An 18,361-nucleotide genomic window follows, 5' to 3' on the forward strand; every position below is an offset into this window, starting at 1 on the left:
TGGCTTTTAAAATTAAATTAGAATTTTACTATTGAACTCATGATTAAAAATAATAAATATAAAAGTTAATAAAGATAAAAATTAATCCTCTGAATGCTTCTTTGTATGCTTGCATAAGCTAGAACTATAGAATAAATATAGATTCCTTGCTCTTCTCAGGAGCATTTCATAGAAACATTTCACTGAAATTAAGATCTTTATAAAAGAAACTGATGAGCAAGACAAACTGAAAACAGCTTAAAAAAAAAAGTCATGTTACTTATATTAAGCCTATGAGTCCATGAGTAAATATTTATAAAGTTATAAGTAAATGCAAAGTTATACACAATATGCAAATAATTTTAAATAGTTTTAATTATAGATATAAAGTCATAATAACCTGCTATTTCTTGCCCTGACACCTATAAACCACTCTACATATTAAGTAATTATACTAAAATGATTAGAGGTATCTAAAGAAAGACAAATGATTTGAAGGATAGCCTGGCAAGTGGGATAGAAGAAAAGATGCCTCTCAATATTTCCCCAGTTCTGCATAATCATGAAAGATACACATTGTGCTCCTTTTCCAAAGTGTCAAGTTATGGGGCCTTCATAGATAATATTCATGGAACTGATGAATTTATATAAATGGCTTATTGAATAATCAAGTAATTTAAAAACACACAAAGATATAAGCACATGAAGCAGACTCTCTTTAGAATCCGCATTTGCAAAATGAACGAGTTTAGAAACAAATTACAGTATAATTCTCAGTGCACAATAGATAGAATAATCAATAGCAAAGTAGATAAGAAACAGGGAAAAAGTAAAAATAGCACTTAAGAATATAACAAATCATTTAATGTAATATCATGATTTTCTCTAAGTTTTCTTGTTTGTTTTGGAATTATTACCTCAGACATACTCATATCTGTGCATTTCATTTCTGTTCTTATTAAATATAATTTGGTTAAAACATATTTTAAAATAATTTATCTTCAATATCAGACACATAGTTATTATTCAAAGAGCATTGATTACTCACCTAATTTTTTCCTTAATTTCTTTGATTTCATTTTCTGTGCTCTCTTCAGCATTTGCTGAGCAGTAGAAATATCCTTAAAGCCCCTATTAAAATATTAAATTTAATAAAGGCAAAACAAATATCCAGACCAAATTTATATATGCATATATATATAAACATGCTTATCTGAATTATATCATACTAAAACAAATTTGGATTCACATTTAAGAATCTGTAATTTAACAGATATATAGTTTCTTAAAAACTAATAAAGATGTTTATGAAATCTTGCAAAATATTTGCCTTGGACATTTAAAAGTCTCTCAATTTCTTAATATTTTAATGTAAAATAGATCACATACCATTCTTCTGAAATTTTTTCTTCTTTTTCAGATTTTAGCAAACTCTTTCTGTTGGTCTTTGATTCAGGTGTCCAGGACAAAGTTCTATTTTCTGATCTGGCAATAGAAAAAAACCACACCTAACTGAATCAACACAAGTATATCAGCACTTTTTAAAACTACAAGCTGTTTATGTTGTCTCAAAGTTGGAAATAAAATCCATTTAATTTACAGAAAAACTTTATCTTGAAAAGTAATAAAAGTCTGCCATTAATTTAAAATGTTTACATTTCAATTACTTGAAGCATATTTCAATCCTTTTGTCGAAAGAAATGCATCACTGGAATTTTTCTTCTAACCCTTATCTCTGTCTATACAGCAGTATTTAAAAGTCCACTTGTCTGCAACAATTAATTACCTTATTTCACTAACACGTAAGTTTTGTAGTTGCTTTAATAAACCTACCTTACACATTTTTCTTACATTGAAAATGCCATAAAACCATTACATTTTTAACACTAAATGTTCTTCCATCTTTCTAAACAAGTAAATTCACACCTGTTTTCATCATTTTACTACTTTTGTAAAGAGTGTAATATTTTTGTCATTCATGGATTGATCCTCTAAAATGAGTCATTTAGCTTACCTGCTACTAAATTGCGTGTGTTCCGATGAAAACAAATTTTCTTTCTCATTACACAGCCATGCTTGAGTTGGATGACTTGGTAAATTAAGTGAAGTATCATCACATTTTAAGGTTCCAGAGAACTTATTAGAAAAAAAAAGGTACATAAGTACAAAATAAATTGAAAAATTCTAGCATTTATATTGTATTATTTTATATACATATTATTGAGTAGCCTCCTAAAGAAACATAAAATTTTAAAATTACAATAAAATGAAATTTATGAAATATACATATAAGTGTCCTTTGTTGTGGTGGTGAGGAATATACTTTTTGGTATAGTTTGCATATACAAAATGATTAATTGCAAAGATCTTAAAAAAATCTCAGAAAACAAAAACTTCAAAGATTATCAAATAAATAACAGATATTGCAGTCCATTGACCTCTGACTGAGAATCTTCAGCTGTTGCCCTCTTAATGCATATTTTTGTATTTTTAGAGTGCTGTCAACTAGTGATTTTAGTCTAGTGCCAAATATGCAGCTGAAGCATATCATTTTTTTTTTTTTGCTACTGTGAAATAAAGTGTTGAAAGAAATCCAAAATAAAGAAAAAAATTAGGAGCAAATGAAAGAAAAGCTACATGAAAAATTACATCTGGGGATGAGGAGGAAGTCAGAGGCTTCTAAAAGTAATTGTGTTTTTCAAGTCAATAAATTGCATTATTAATCACTGTAGCATAGCATAACCTTAAGAAACGAGCAAAGATCAAGCACTAAGAGGTTTCCATGACATGTTACCTTTGGCCAGTGCAGCTGGTTTGGGAGAAGCAGTGTTTGTGAAGGGAAACGGGCGGAATCTAAAGCTAGCCATTCTTTCTCTAAGGCAGCCTGCACAAATAATAACATTAATGTACATAATTTAGTTTGCATAACTTTTACAAAGAGTCTTTTAAATTGTCTTATATACTACAAATGCTAAGAAAGCATATCAGAATTTTAATTTACAGGAAAATTTGCTGCTTGCTATTGTGAGATGTTATGTATCTGTTTAATGCAGACATTCTAAAAAATGGGAGAAGATTTTTCATGCCCAAGTGGGATTAAGAAAGAACTCCAGTATTCAAGTATTCTAAAAAATAAGAGGTGCAGATTGCTGAGTGTACTTAACAATTTGATAAATACGACTCTGAGCCAACTCTAGATGTAAGTGAGGGAAATAATCTTTTAGGTCTGTATAATACAAATTATAATATTTTCCATCAAACCTCACTATTGAAAATTTGTAGTATTTTAACACATTAGTATTAATTTTTCTATAATACTGCCTGTAAGATAGCTTTTACTTAATTTTTTTTCAAAACATCACAAGTTTTCTGAATAGATGGAAAAAAGAATTTTGTGGCAATATAAGGAACATGGTTCCTGATATTATATTCCCTAATTCAAGTGTTTGAATGATAAAAAATGTAAATTTAAATTTTGAAATGATCCCATTTTCCCTTCACTCTTCATCTTAAAATATCTTTATTCAATTTATGTAATTTTGAAATTTATTTTATCTTTCTGCAATGGAACTATACTAATTATGCTGTGTATGGTGTGTATAATTTACGATATAATTATCTAAATTTTATTTGCCTGGCTTAATATGGTTTAGAATGAACTTCTGTGGTTCCATAATGTTTTATGAATCTTTACCAAAAAGGTTGATCAGAATACCAATGAACTTGTTTTTTAACAGGTTCTAAAATGATCAAACATATTTATAATTTAAAAACTAGAATGATTATATTCTGAGGAGATATAAAAGCAATTTTCCATTTATACCATTTGATGTTTCTTGACTATCTCTTGAAAGACCATTGGGAAGGTAAGACAGGAAGGCTAGCCTGTAGTCAGCTAGCAGTGCAATGACAGACTTTTACTTATAGCATCTAGTCTTAGGAAATCTAATCAAATTCTTGCTACTTGAATATCTATGCAAATAGAACACTTCTACTCAGTTGTTAGATAGGTACATTGTCCACTTCTTTCTAGGCAGACATTATTAACATATACATTACAGTTATATACCAGGTATACATCTGGTTTAAGAATATATACCTGGTTTAAAAAGTGTTATTTGATACAAAGTTGCAAATAGGATTCAGGGTTCATATTTTTTAATTCTTTCTTTTGTATGACAAATAAAGGAAAATTCAGATCTATCCCAGGAAAGATCAAAGCCCAAAGCATATCAGCCATCATCAAATTAGTATTCCTACTCTGGTGAAAATTGCTAGAATGAAGAGAAAATGTGAAGATGTGGAGACAATATTACAAAAGGCAAGGTACCAGGTAAGAGGATTCTGGGAAGATAGTGGAGAAGGAAGCACCAGGAACCTGTCTCCCAACCTAGACAACAACTGCATTGGCAGAATCTGTCTGATGTGACTATTGTGGAACTCTGGAGTCTGCCGAAGTCTTGTAACCTCCAGGGGAAGACTTGGATGGTAAACTGCAGTTAATTTTGATCAATTTCAGCTCTTAGCACAGTAGCAGCTATCTATTCTCCACTCTCCAGCCCTGAGGCAGGCAGCTGTTCATGTGTTCCAGGAATAGCTTGCACACAGCTTGCAGGAGCCAGAGTGGACAATGAGTATCCTGTCCTCCAAATTTTTGGAATCTGTACTCTGGTCACTGATTGTTTCTTCTGATCACAGAGGTGCAAAGAGGTAGGTAGCCTTCATTGTTGCACCTCCCTTATTGTTGCAAGCCCCTGCCCCACCAGCTAAGTGATTTCCAGGGGATTTAAAGAGCTTGTCTTCTACCCTCCCCCTCCTTCATTTTTCTCTTTTTCCTTTTTTGGGAGTCAGACATTAAAGACTAGGATAGTCCTAAAAAACAAAAAAGACTAAAATACTCAAAAGTATCTGCATATATGGGGAAAATTAGAAAGTCAACACACATGCCCAAGGAAAGGCTCATGATTAGAAAAGATCTGAGAAGACCTTAAGTTTACAACTCAGGCTGATCTCAGCACAGAAACAGCCTATAACAATAAAACTAAAACAATAAAAAAACAAAAAACCCTAGCAAACACTGGGGAAATGATAGAATCTGATTTCCAGAGTTAACACATCATTAGATTCAATGTCCAGTTTTAAATAAACAATCACAAGGCATACAAAGAAATAGAAAAGTTTTTGGCCCATTCAAAGGAAAAAAGTGAATCAACCAAAACTTTCCCTGAAAAAGACTTCATGGCAGATTCACTGGACAAAGACTTTAAAATAACTGCCTTAGAGATGCTCAAAGAACTAAAAGAAGAGAGAAAATGATGTATGAACAAAATGGAAATATGAATAAAGAGACAGAAAATCTGAAAAGAAACCAAGAAGAAATTTTGGAGCTGAAAAGTACAATAACTGAAATGAAAAATTCACTAGAATTCACTAGTGGGATTCACTAGAGTGATCTGCTTCTGAGTAGGCAGATAAAAGTGAACTTGAAGATAAGACAATGGAAATTATCAAGTCTGAGGAAGAGAAAGAAAAAGACTGAAGAAAAGCAAACAGAACCTAAGGGACCTGTGAGACACTATCCAGTGGACCAACATATGCATCATGGGAGTCACAGAAGTGTCACCGACTAGGTGCCTCACAAAACTCAATAGTGGGTTTGGAAGCAATTAACTGTTTTTCCAAGTTGTTTCTTTTCCTTGTGTATGTTAAGGAGATGTAACCACCAGCCATCCTGAAACTGACCAAGTGAGAAAGTCAAGGGAGATGTAACCTCCAGCCATGCTGCAACTGACCAAGCCTCACCACAAGAGCTATGCCCATGACCTTTGCCTTATTTTTAATGCAAAGATCTCTCCAGGAGGAGCTTAGGCCTCATTATGTGGAAGCATGTTCTCCAACTGAGCCTGTGCAAGCGAATACCTGCCTTTCCCTTTTGAATATTCATTCCCCAGTGGAAATAAAAGATCCTGCTTCCCTTTGTTCGGGGATGCCATGACTTTGGAAATGATTCCTCATGTCTTCCTATTTGCTGCAAATACACTTTACTTTGTGAGACAACGTCCACTGGTGTAGAGTCTCATTTAACTCACCAGGAGGCAAGCCCACTTGGTTCAGTAACAGAAGGAGAAGAGAGAGAGAAAGGGGGCAGAGAAATAGTGGCTGGGTATTTCCCAAATTCAATAACATACCTGAATATAAACCTCCAAGAATCTCAATGAACTTGAAGTAAGATGAACTCAAAGAGACCCACAGAGAGACACATTATAGTCAAACTTTCAAAAGCCAAAAAGAGAATCTTGAAAGAAGTAACCGAGAAGCAATTCATGACATACAAGAGATCCTCAATAAGATTATCAGTAGATTTCTTATCAGAAACTTTGAAGTCCATAAGGCAGTGGGCTGATATATTCAAAGTGCTGATAGAAAAAAACTGTCAACCAAGAATCCTATATCTGGTAACACTGTTCTTCAAAATTGAGGGAGAAATTAAGACATTCCTACATAAACAAAAGCTGAGAGAGTTCATTACCATTAGACTCACTCCAAAAGAAATGCTAAAGAGAGTCCTGCAGGTTGAAATGAAAGGACACCAGACAGCACTTCAAAGCCATGCAAAGAAATAAAGAGATCAGTACAGGTAAATATACGAGAAATTACAAAAGCTAATATTATTGTGAAAATAGTCTGTAACTCCACTTTTTGTTTTCTACATGATTTAAGAGACTAATACATTTTAAAAAAATTATTAGTTTAAAACCTAGTATTATTATAACTTTGGTTTGTAACTCTACATTCTGTTTTCTACATAATTTAAGAGACTAATGCACTTAAAGGAATTATTAGCTTATGTTTTGTGGAACACAATATATAAAGATGTAATTTTGGGACATCAACAACTGAAAGGGGTGGAGATGGAACTGTAAAGAAGCAGAGTTTTTGGATGTGACTGAAGTTACACTGGTATAGACTAAAATTAGAGTGTTATAAGTTTAGGATATTAAGAGGGAATGGGGAATTATTGTTTAATAGGTATATATTTTCAGTTTTACAAGATGAAAAGAATTCTGGATATGGATGGTGGTAATGGTAGCATAACTTTATGAATGTATTTAATACCACTGAACGTACACTTAAAAATGGTGAAGATAGGGGTCAGCCCTGTGGCGTAGTGGTTAAGTTTGCATGTTCTGCTTAGGTGGCCCGGGGTTTGTAGGTTCAGATTCTGGGCGCGGACCTATGCACCGCTCATCAAGCCATGCTGTGGCGGCATCACACATATAAAGTAGAGGAAGATGGGCATGGATGTGAGCCCAGGGCCAATCTTCCTCAGCAAAAAGAGAAGGATTGGCAACAGATGTTAGCTCAGGACTAATCTTCCTCACCAAAGAAAAAAAAAGTGGTGAAGATAGTAAATTTTATGTTATGTGTATTTTACTACAATAAAAACATTGTAAGAAAAATTAAAAAGATAATGTGCCACTTGAGGAGTGACTGTGGAAAAGGACCAGTATTGCCAGGCAAGGAGTCTGACTTACACACTGGTTTTTATATAGACAAACAACTTTTTTTATTTCCTAAACATCTGCCAAACCACCTCCTTTTTATGTTCTCTGGGACTCCAGCTGTTTTCTTTCTGCAGCAGAACAAGGTCTCACAAAGCAGTGATTTCTTTGCCATATCATATAGATGTTGATGGAGGCCTCTTCCTTGGAAAAGTTACATAAAATCTGGGAAAAAATTTAGGTCTTTAAATTGATATCTAAAAGTGCAGAAAACTTCAAAAATAGTTTTTCTTGGTTTTTAATGTGCACTTACCAACCCTTATAAGACTCCAGACCAATTCTTTAACTACTGTCTCTTAGAAATTTCTAGAAGCATAAAGAGAAGGTTTAATAAAAAATGCTAAAGATATTTTTAGTAATTATATAATCACATCCAAAAAATGTTACCAAGACTATTGATTTATATGAGTTCAAGCTTATTAGTATCAAGTCTATTTGACAGTACCTAGTATGTTGAGGGGAAAAAAATCTCAAAGTGCCGGTAGGAATTGACCAAGATTATATATATACTACTGTTTTAAAAATGTATATTACTATATCACGCTTACCACTGGACATTATGCAAATTTCAGTTATTGCTTAAGAAAACCTTCTGTTCAGATATTCTTTAACTTACAACTGAGGATCTGCAAAGCTTCTTTGTTATTAGAAGACTATTATCAAATTTACTTATATATTAAAATTGAACTTGAACTTAGATAAATTTGTAACTGTGTTCACAATTAAACATTCGAACAGATATGCATATATTTGGCTTTTGATCAGAGAAGAGATCATTATTCTACAATCCAACTAGGCTAGAAAATAAGGCTTTCAGAAAGAGGAGCTGCAAATAATATTCATGTTTATTTGCATATGTATATGCAAAATTTTTCATGCCATCTAGTGTAATCCTTTCATTTGACACATGAAGCTAGGATCAGACTTGCCCTAAGCCACAAGTCAGGTAGAGTTCAACGAGTCCTAGAAATTCTAAAAGCTATTACTTTATCTTTTTCCTACTCCCTTCACTACTCCTGCCCTGCCCAACACTTTCCTCCTCTTCTGCCCAAGTTGCCTCTTGCTATCCCCCCAAAAATTCTTTCTAATACTTCTTGATAACTTTTGTAGCATCTCAGAATCTTTACAGTTTGGAAACTTCGTCCATTACGTATCTCAAATCTCACTTTCTAAACCCTCTCCTCCATCCTCAATGCAAAAGCATGGCTGCTCATATTGTTCGAGATTGCTGTTACACACCATGCATGCCTCTTTTCACTAAACCAAATACATTGCTTTGCTTTGGTCTTTTCCGTTGCCTATACCTTAGGTTTTATTTGTTTATTTTCCCACGATGTACTGTAATGTGTAACACTCTGTGAAGTTAATTTGAGGTAGGGATCAAACACAAACTCCAGGGCTGAAAGTTGCCCAGCTTAATGCATTTTACCTCCTTCTCAAAAATTATTCCTGCAAACTTATTGAATTTGACTTTGAGTTTGAGAGAAAAAACAAATCCAAATTTGACTGTTGTGGCTTTCTGTATTTATCATATGTTAGCCTTTCTCATCTTCTCTGGGTTTAGGAACTGATGAGAGGATTTGCTGTTTAAATTTAAAGACACTCTTATTGGTTCTCTTTATGTTGGCTTCTAAATGGCATACATAAAAAAGAAAATAAACTCTGTTAAATTAAGTCAACAAATAAAAATATCAATGAAGGGCCAGCCCCGGTGGCCCAGTGGTTAATTTCAGCACACTCCACTTTGGGAGCCTGGGTTTGGTTTCTGGGCACGGACCTACACCACTCGTGTGTCAGTGGCCATGCTGTGGCAGCAGCTCACATACAAAAAGAGGAAGATTGGCAACAGATGTTAGCTCAGGGCGAATCTTCCTCAGCAAAAAAAAAAAAAAAAATCAATGAAAATCACTTTATAATTTAAAAGGTGCAAAACACAAGTACTAATGTAGATCACTATGCCACATCAGACTTAACACACCTATTATTTTAGATATTTATTATGTTATTATAGCTAATGTATGACAAAGTGGCAAAAATTCCCCCTGAAAGAGATTGAGACCAAGGCTCACTAAAACTTCTGCTAAAATAATTCTTTTAAAAAGGTTATGCCCTGCAGACTCAAGGACCAAGACAATGTCTTATTCATCACTGTTTCAGAGTTCATTATGAGTAGTATATAATAGGGGCTTAATGTTAGGAGACAATTCTCCATGGGTCCCCCACATTTCTGCATGTCTGTGATAGCTTTTTTACAGACTATTCTTCCAAGGATCTTTGTATAGCTAACAGCCTGGGAAGATATAGATAGTGTCTCCCCTCTCCCGGTTAGAGAGCACTATGCTACCTGGATTCATGGGGTATGGGGCACACTGATTCAAGTGATGGGGTTTCAACATGGTTCATAGTGGAGGAAGGAGCTAAAATTATCTTGTGGGTGTGGTCCATTAGGCCAATTCAACGTACTGTTGTTATTGCTTTTATATCTGACTGTAGAGTAGAAATTGATGTTATATATATATATTTTTTTTTTTTTTGCTGAGGAAGATCAGAACCCACAAACCCCGGGCCACTGAAGCAGAGTGTGCGAACCCAACTACTATGTCACTGGGCCAGCCCTGATGTCTTACATGTTTTACTTTTCCATCCCATAAGTGCCAGAGGGGATTATCCCAGTTGGGAAAGAGTTGTAGGTAGAGAAGTGCTAGTGTGACATACTTTCTTGTGATTTGACGCTTGCAGGATGACCAGTGGGTCAGGATTTAGTGTGAGCACCTCTACCCTCTGATGTCTAAATATAGATGATATCCGGTTGGTTGTCAAGTCAAAATGGTAGGTAAATTATATCTCAATTAAAAAAAAACCCTTAGTTTCAGCTGTCCTGATTATGGTCAGTGTTATCTCACCTCTGCAGTAGAGATTGGCTGATAAATGTGAACAAAATTCCTGGGGCCTGCATTCTGGGGCCTATTTATCAAGTAGTTTCTTGGGACTATGTGGGAGAATATACGATGCTCAGTCTCTCCAGTAGCCAGGGAAAAAATACTGTCTCTTCAGCCCTTCACCACAAAAAAGGAGGCCCAATATCTTATTGGACCCCTTCAGTACTGGAAACAATACAAGTCTCTGTGACTGATGATTTTGCCAGTTGGAGCCTCTGGCCTCCACCCAGAGGCACCCCTTGTGGTTTTGGATTTGTGGCCTTCTGACACAGATACCAGTATATTCCTATTGAAAAGCAGCTATAAGCTCCCTACTGGACTATTTTAGAAATGAAATGACTGACCTATGGAGGCCCTGGGACTCTCTGGCCTGATATTCCCAGTTTGGGGTGGAACAGCTCAGATTCAACAACTATCAAGGTGTGAAGGCCTCTCAAAGCCTTACTTGTCAAAAGGAATAGCCAGCCTGGCCCCAGTGGCATCTTGGCTTTAAATGAAAAATTGGAAGGTATACTTCTTGAGGAAACTTGATTTCCACTCCATGGCCTGAACCAAAGCTGCTAGCTTGGAGGGACCTCACTTCACTCTGGTTCCCCTATATACTTGGGCCTGGTTCAGGGATGATTCAGCTAAGCTTAAACCAACTGACTCTTAGGCTGTAGCCAGTGGCCTCACAGTTTGGTCTGCCATGTGGAAAACCACAGACTGGCTGTCTAAAGACATTAGTATTTGATTACTCATATGTATGTCCAAGGGCCCATTCCCTGATGAGATGACTATAATCAAGTCATTGATTAGGGCTGATTCTGTTTCTGATGCGGAGGCTATCAATGCATGCCAGACTGGTGACTTTTGCAAAATTTACCCATTTGCCTTATGGTGGAAAATGTCCCATTTCATGGAACCCATTGCAAGGAGCCCCTGCCTGCTCTTGGAAAACTGACATTACACCTTCGACACCTTACTACTGTTGATACCTTTTTAGGTTATCTATCAGCTGACTTTGGCCATATAACTGTGGCCCTTGAAATTCATCTGTATAATTTTTCAGTTTTTTGCACCATTAGAGTCTGACAGGTATGTGTCTTTTATCATTAAAGCTACTCAACAATGAGCTGATAATATGACTTCACCATTCTCACTTCCTTCTGTCCACACACTTGATAAGGGAGTATCATCGGTTGATGTGACTGTCCCCAGAAAGGGATCATACTCTTGAAGCTACTTTCTAAGTAATGATTAGAAAAAAATGCATGGACGGTAATGTAGACCTATCTCAACAACTTGAGATTCTGTCCTGACCATTTCTATGCATGATGCATATTTCTTTTCCCTAACAGTAAGCCCCAAGCCAGCATGATTGACATATCCTCAGAGTGTAGCCTGGCCAAAGGAGGCTTAAGGTATACAAACTTAATCCTGATTAAGTTTTATAAAAATGCATTTGTTCCTCTTGTTCCAGACCCTTCCAGACAAAAGGTCCAGGTATAAATAGAGAATAATTAGAAAAAAGGTGAAGTTATAGCAACTGAAATGGGACATTCTAATTCTGAGGAGGTGGATAGAGAACAATCATCCAGTGCCTTTGAAAGCAATGTCTTAGTTTCTGAGAGGTATAGGAAATGGAGGGACATTAATGATCTTTTGTCCTTCAGAACTACCCCCGAAGCCTTCCTCCACAAGAAAAATGCCCCTGTAGGGCCCTCCCAGACTGCTGCAAGCACCTAAAGTTTAACTTATTGCTGAATCTGCCATCCACTTCCAGGAGACTGTGACCACCCTGCAATAGTCACTTTCTTTAACTTTATTGAGCAGTCTAACAAGGCAGCACGGACAGCCCCAGATCCTGCATCTCCCATGTAAAGCATCTCTGAATGTTTTCCTCATCCCCATTCTCAGTCATCCCATGAGGTGGACTAATGCCACCTGGAAGATGTCCTGGTTATAAATCACCTTCAAATGTTTAAGGAAACACCACTATGGCCCTGGGCAGCATTCAAGTCAGCCTCAACTCATTGGCCAGGGCTGTTTTAGATGGCAGACTTGCCTTAAACTTTCTCCTTGTGGGCCGAAAAAGAGTGTGATAGCTAACACTTCCAGCTAGACCTGAATTAAAGCTTCACGTCCAGTGGGAAGGTCAATACAGAAACTTAAAGAGAAAAAACCTGGGTTATTGATAGTAACCTTAATTAAATTCATCATGAGAGGGGCCAGCGGTAAAGTCCGTGTGTTCCACTTCCGTGGCCCGGCGTTCGCCAGTTCGGATCCTGGGTGTGGACCTACTCACCGCTCATCAAGCCATGCTGAGGTGGTGTCCCACATAGAAGAGCTACAACTCTACAACTATGATACACAACTATGTACTGGGGCTTTGGGGAGAAAAAAGAAAAAGAGGAAGATTGGCAACAGATGTTAGCATAGGGCCAATCTTCCTCAAAAAAAACAAAAAAAACAAAAAAAACAAAAAGCACCACGAGAAAACCTAATGGATTTCATCCTAGCCCCTGTCAGATTATTCAGAGTGGCCACCAGAGTGGGGACTTACGAGAAAATTTGCCATATAGACACAAGGGGTCTATATTGTTAGGAAACAATTTTCCATAGGTCTCTAACATTTCCACATGACTTATGACAGCTTTTGTTCTGGACTATCTTTTCAAGGATGTTAATATAGCTAACAGACTTGGAAGATAGAGATAGTCTTTTAGCATTTTCCTCTGGCACAGAAGGCAAGATTTGTTTGCTGTCCGGCATAATAAACATAATGACTTCCTCTGGAGCGTAGGATGGGCAGGTTTACTAGCAGCCCTTTATAAAATATGGGGTTTTCTAGGCTTGGGATTCCTAGGGGTGAATTCTTCAGATTCCTCCCTGTGGAACTTGGGGGCAAAGGGGATCTGATATGAACATGGAGCTCCTGCTGCCTGACATGACAAGAAATAAATGTCTCATTTCTTCTGCCAGCATCCATGAAAGTGTGGCAGCCTAACTTGTTAGATTGGATGCAGAATAAAATTTCAAATCCCTCACAGTTCTTGGCACTTAAAAAATTAAGGTAAACTATGCTTAATAAAACTAAAATAAATTGACTCTTGGTTATCAGTGTCCCCTTGGTTAACCATTTGTTAAATGCAATCACATTTCAGAGAGGCAACAAACCAATGTAAAAACTTCACGGTAGATGGATCCAGGCTTTTTGATTGAGGCTAATTTATTAAGACAATTTTATATCTACATCTTTTATAGTAATTGTAATTCACAGATCATATTTCTGACATCCCCTAAACTTAGGGCCATGTTACATCTGTCTATGTACCTATCCCAGTACCCACCATGGTGCCTGCCATATTGCAAGCATTCAGTATTTGTTGGCTGGAAGGGAAAAAATAAGTTTGAATAGATGTTATATGACTACATTGTGATACATCTTAAAGAGAAGTATGGACTTAATCCAAAGGCAATTATTTTTATTTCCTAAATGAATGACAAAAGGGAAGGCCTGGTTAGATAAGCCTTGCACTTGTATATAGGAAATTTAGAGAGAGAAATAAAAAAATATGGGGCCACTCTGGTAATTTGATCATGTCATCTGAAGTTGTAAGATAATTTTAAAATAAAGTGGTAACAATGGAAAAGGGGTAAGAGATGTCAAAGGAAGACAGAGTAACAATACCTTCCTAATTGGTACATGGCTTCAATTCTTATCTCCCCTAAACTATAATCTCTGCATTGCAAACAAAGTCATTCATTTAAACAAATAATAACTTTTAACTCCTTTGCTCAAAACCCAATATATTCTATCACATTTGAAATAAAATCCAAAGTTCTTGACATTATATCCTAGGCTTTACGTGGACTGATCCCTGGCCATTTTTCTGTTTCTTCCCTATCTCTGGTTTTTCTCCACCACTAATTAGCTCTACCTGTTGTAAACTTTCTGTTCCTTTAGTGTAATAAGGGAGTTCCTATTTCAAGGCTTCCATACTTGCCTTACACTTAGCCCAGAGAAGTATTACCCTGTGGCTATTCTTTCACTTTATTTTCACATCTCTATTAAAATATTATACCTTATGCAGGGCTTCCCTGATCATCCAATCAGATTCCATGCTCTATCCTTTGACTGTTCTTGTCTTTATAGTAATTTTCAATATCTTATAGTATTCTATATATTTATATATTTCTTCACTGTCTGTCACCTCAAGTTAAATGTAAGCTCTTTGAGGTCAGAGATCTTATCTCTTTTGTTCACTGTGGTGAGAACGATGCCTGGAACATTTAAGATAACCATTGACTTGAAATATTGATTTATAGACATTTCATTCAGGTATAGCTTTAATTAGAATTAAGATCCTCTTGAGAACATCTACAAATATTGGATTTAAAAAGAAGTTGAAGGCACTCAAGAGCAACTGAAGCAGTCAGGACTTAAAGAACCAAGATCCCAGAGAGTAGAGTCTCATGCTGATGTGAACCCTACATTTCCTTCCATATTTTCCCTCAGGGAAATTCCCAATTTTATTAACAGGAAAGAGAAGCCAAGCAGAAATATGAGGCCCACTTGTAGCAGTTTCACTAGGATGGAGACAGTGGTTTAAGTGTAGGGATGTCAAGGTAATTAGGAGTCAAGGACCAAGATCCCTGAGAAGAAACAACCACAGAAATGTGAGCTCAAAGTCATGTATAAAATTTCCCTTCATGTGTTTGCCAATTCCCAGTAGTACATGTGTAGGAGAGATACCTAGAATCAAAGTGCAATAGCAACAGCTGGGGTGCTAAAAAGCTAAGAAGAAATTTCTTCAGTCACTTGATGCTGTGGAGAAAGGGATTAGAATTTAGGGACAAACAAGGTGAAAGTAACTTGGTAAATATCCCACTTTCAGCTCAAGATACCATATTGGCTCAACCCTAAGAGAAACCAGAAATAGACCAGCTTGAAAATAAGCCTCAAAGGGATCTCTGCCTATACAGTATCTGCCTGGCAGAATAAAATTAAATCCTCTTTAGAGAAAGAAAACATCTTCCAGGATTTTTACACTTTTTCCATATATGTCTAACACTTAATCAAAGGTTAAATGTTAAGAAAGAGAATAGACTGACTCAAAATATAAGAGATAAACAGCCAATAGATATAAACCTACAAGTGATCCAGATGTTGCAATTAACTGAGAAAGCTTTGAAAATGCCATACTTAGTATGTTCACAATAGGATAGGATAGAAAACTTCAATATATCACTGGACTTTACAATAAGAAGCAACTAGAAATTTCAGAACTTAAAAATGGAATAACTGAAATTAAGAATTCAATGGATAAGATAAACATGATTAGATAACTCAGGAGAGATGGTTAGTGAACTACAAGATAGGTCAGTAGGAAACATCCAAATAAAAACACAAAAGCAAAAAAAAGAGAACAATTCAGAAAAGAGTCTAAGGGACACGTGAAATAGTGAGAAACTCTATCATATGTATTTTGGGAGCCACTTTACCTCAAATAAGAGAGATAATTTAAAAAGATTAAATATTTGAAGTAACACTGGCAAAGCAATTTCCAAAACTGATGAAAGACATCAACCACAGATTCAAGAAGCCATATGACCTCTCGCATTCCAAGCTGAGTAAATACAAAGAAATCACACCCATGCTGAAAAAGAAAAACAAAATGAACCTTAAAAGTTGTCTGGGGTGTGGGGTAGGAGGGCAATATCTTCAGAGAAGGAAAAAAATAAGACTTATTTACTGACTTTTCAACAGAATCTACAGAAGTCAGAAGCTAATGAAATGGCATCTGTAAACATCAAAAGCCAGAATTGTACACCTAGAGAAGATATCATTCAAAATTTAAAGTAAAAAAAACTTTCAGGCAATCAGACACTGACCTGGACTAAAATAAGTACTAAGGAAAGTCCTTCAGGCAAAAGAAAATGTTCCCTATGGAAGCATGTTAATGCAGGAAGGAATGAAGTGCATGGAAAAAGGTAATCACAAACTAACAAGCTAATGAAGAGAGAAAAAAAGGAAAAACAAAAACACTTGATTAATGCAAAAGAAGACAAGAAAGAAAAAAAAAAAGAAAATAGAAAAGATAGGACAAATAGAAAGATGGTATATATAACCTAATTATATTCTTAATTAAAATAAATTAAAATAGTCTGAATACATTAATAAAAAGAAAAATAATGTCAGAATGGAATATAAAAATTAGCAAAAGCCAACTACATTACTCTTATAAGAGTCACACTTTAAATATAAAAGCACAGAAATGTTGAATGGGAATGGTTAGGAAAATATATATTATGAAATTACCAGCCAAAAGAAAGTTGTTGTGTGAGAATATCAGAGGAAGTAGCTGTTAAGGCAATTAGTTAAAGAAGAAAACTAGAATTAAAGAGGGAAATTTTATATGATAAAAGGGTCAATAATAAATGATTTAGCTATCCTAAATGTGTATGTCCTAATAACATAGCCTTAAAGTATGAGGCAAAATTTGACAGAACCAAAAGCTGATTTAGAGAAACCCACAATCATAGTAAGATATTTTAGCATTCTTCTATCAATAACTGACAGAATCCACCCCGAAATTACTAAGGATACAGGAGATTTTAAAAGCCACAATTAATAAACTTGCAGTAATTGAGAGATTTTAGTGACAATGTACTTAACACCTGCAGAATGCACGTTTCTTTCAAGTGCACATGGAATATTTCCCCAAATTGATCGTGTGCTGACACAAATTTTTAAGAAACAAATGACATCAATCTCACAACAAACTCTTCCAGAAAATAGAAACAGAGGAAACACTTCCCAACTAAATGTATAAGGTCAATATAACCTTAATACCAAAATCTGGAGAGAGATTTTTACAAGAAAGAAAATTTACAGGCCCAGTTTCTTCTTGAATATAAACGCAAACAAAACATTAGCAAATCAAATTCATATATAGGATCATATATATAGGATCATATATATGATCCTATATCATATATAGGATCACCCTCATCATCATATTAATCTCTTGGAATGTTGTAAGAAGATGCTAAGGAAGGTAACTTCCTTAATCAAATATTGAGTTTCTATAAGAAACCTATGTTAAACATCTTACTTAGTGGAGGAATATTGAAAGATTTCACCCTGAGACTAGGAGCTAGAAAAAGATGTCTGCTAATATCATCACTATACAACATTTTACTGGAAGTAATAGTCAGGACAATAAGGCAAGAAAAATAAGAGGCATAAAAATTGGAAAAAGAGAAATAAAACCATCATTATGGTCAGATGACATGATTATGTATAAGAATATTCAAAAGAGAGATAACCTACTAAAATTAGTAAGTGATTTCCACAAAGTAGCTGAATACAAGGTCAATATACAAAAATAAATATAACATCAGAAAATGTTATACAGCTAGGAATAAATCTAATCAAAAATGTACAAGACCACTATGAGGAAAACTATAGAGCATTGTGGACAGAAATCTTAAATGGTGGGATATTCTATGTTTACGAATTTAAAAATGTAATGTTCTAAAAATGTCAGTTCTCCCAAATTGATTTATAGATTAGCTGCAATCTCAGACAAAATCCTAACATTTACTATGCAAATTGACAGGGTGATTCTAATATTCATACAGAAACAAAAAGGGTCAACAGCAGCAGCAGTAATTCTTTCTGAAGAGGAAGACGAAGTTGGAGTTCTTATAAGACTAGACATCAAGACATCATAAATTATACAGCAATTAAAGTAGTGATGTAAAGATAACAGAACAATGAGGAAAATTAAGAGAACCCACATACAGTTACCTGAGCTTAAACAAAGCTTCCATTGCAATCCATTGTGAAAAGTATGGTCTGTACAATAAACAGTTCTGAGTCAATGAGATAAC

General features: G+C 35.3%; 1 protein-coding gene across 1 annotated transcript in view; it reads right to left on the reverse strand.

The window, feature by feature from the left end:
* The window catches only part of LRRIQ1 (leucine rich repeats and IQ motif containing 1), a 208,314-nt gene that overhangs the window by 90,498 nt on the left and 99,455 nt on the right, over nt 1–18,361 (reverse strand). The window contains exons 19-22 of the mRNA XM_014788515.2: nt 2,774–2,863; nt 1,994–2,115; nt 1,369–1,464; nt 1,028–1,110 (exon numbers count right to left, since the gene is read on the reverse strand). Coding sequence (XP_014644001.2) covers nt 1,028–1,110; nt 1,369–1,464; nt 1,994–2,115; nt 2,774–2,863 — 391 coding nt within the window. The remainder of the gene's footprint in view (nt 1–1,027; nt 1,111–1,368; nt 1,465–1,993; nt 2,116–2,773; nt 2,864–18,361) is intronic.

The sequence above is a fragment of the Ceratotherium simum genome, chromosome 25, assembly GCF_057802395.1.
Source record: "Ceratotherium simum simum isolate JZ-2026a chromosome 25, ASM5780239v1, whole genome shotgun sequence".
In the NCBI taxonomy this organism is placed as follows: Eukaryota; Metazoa; Chordata; class Mammalia; order Perissodactyla; family Rhinocerotidae; genus Ceratotherium; species Ceratotherium simum.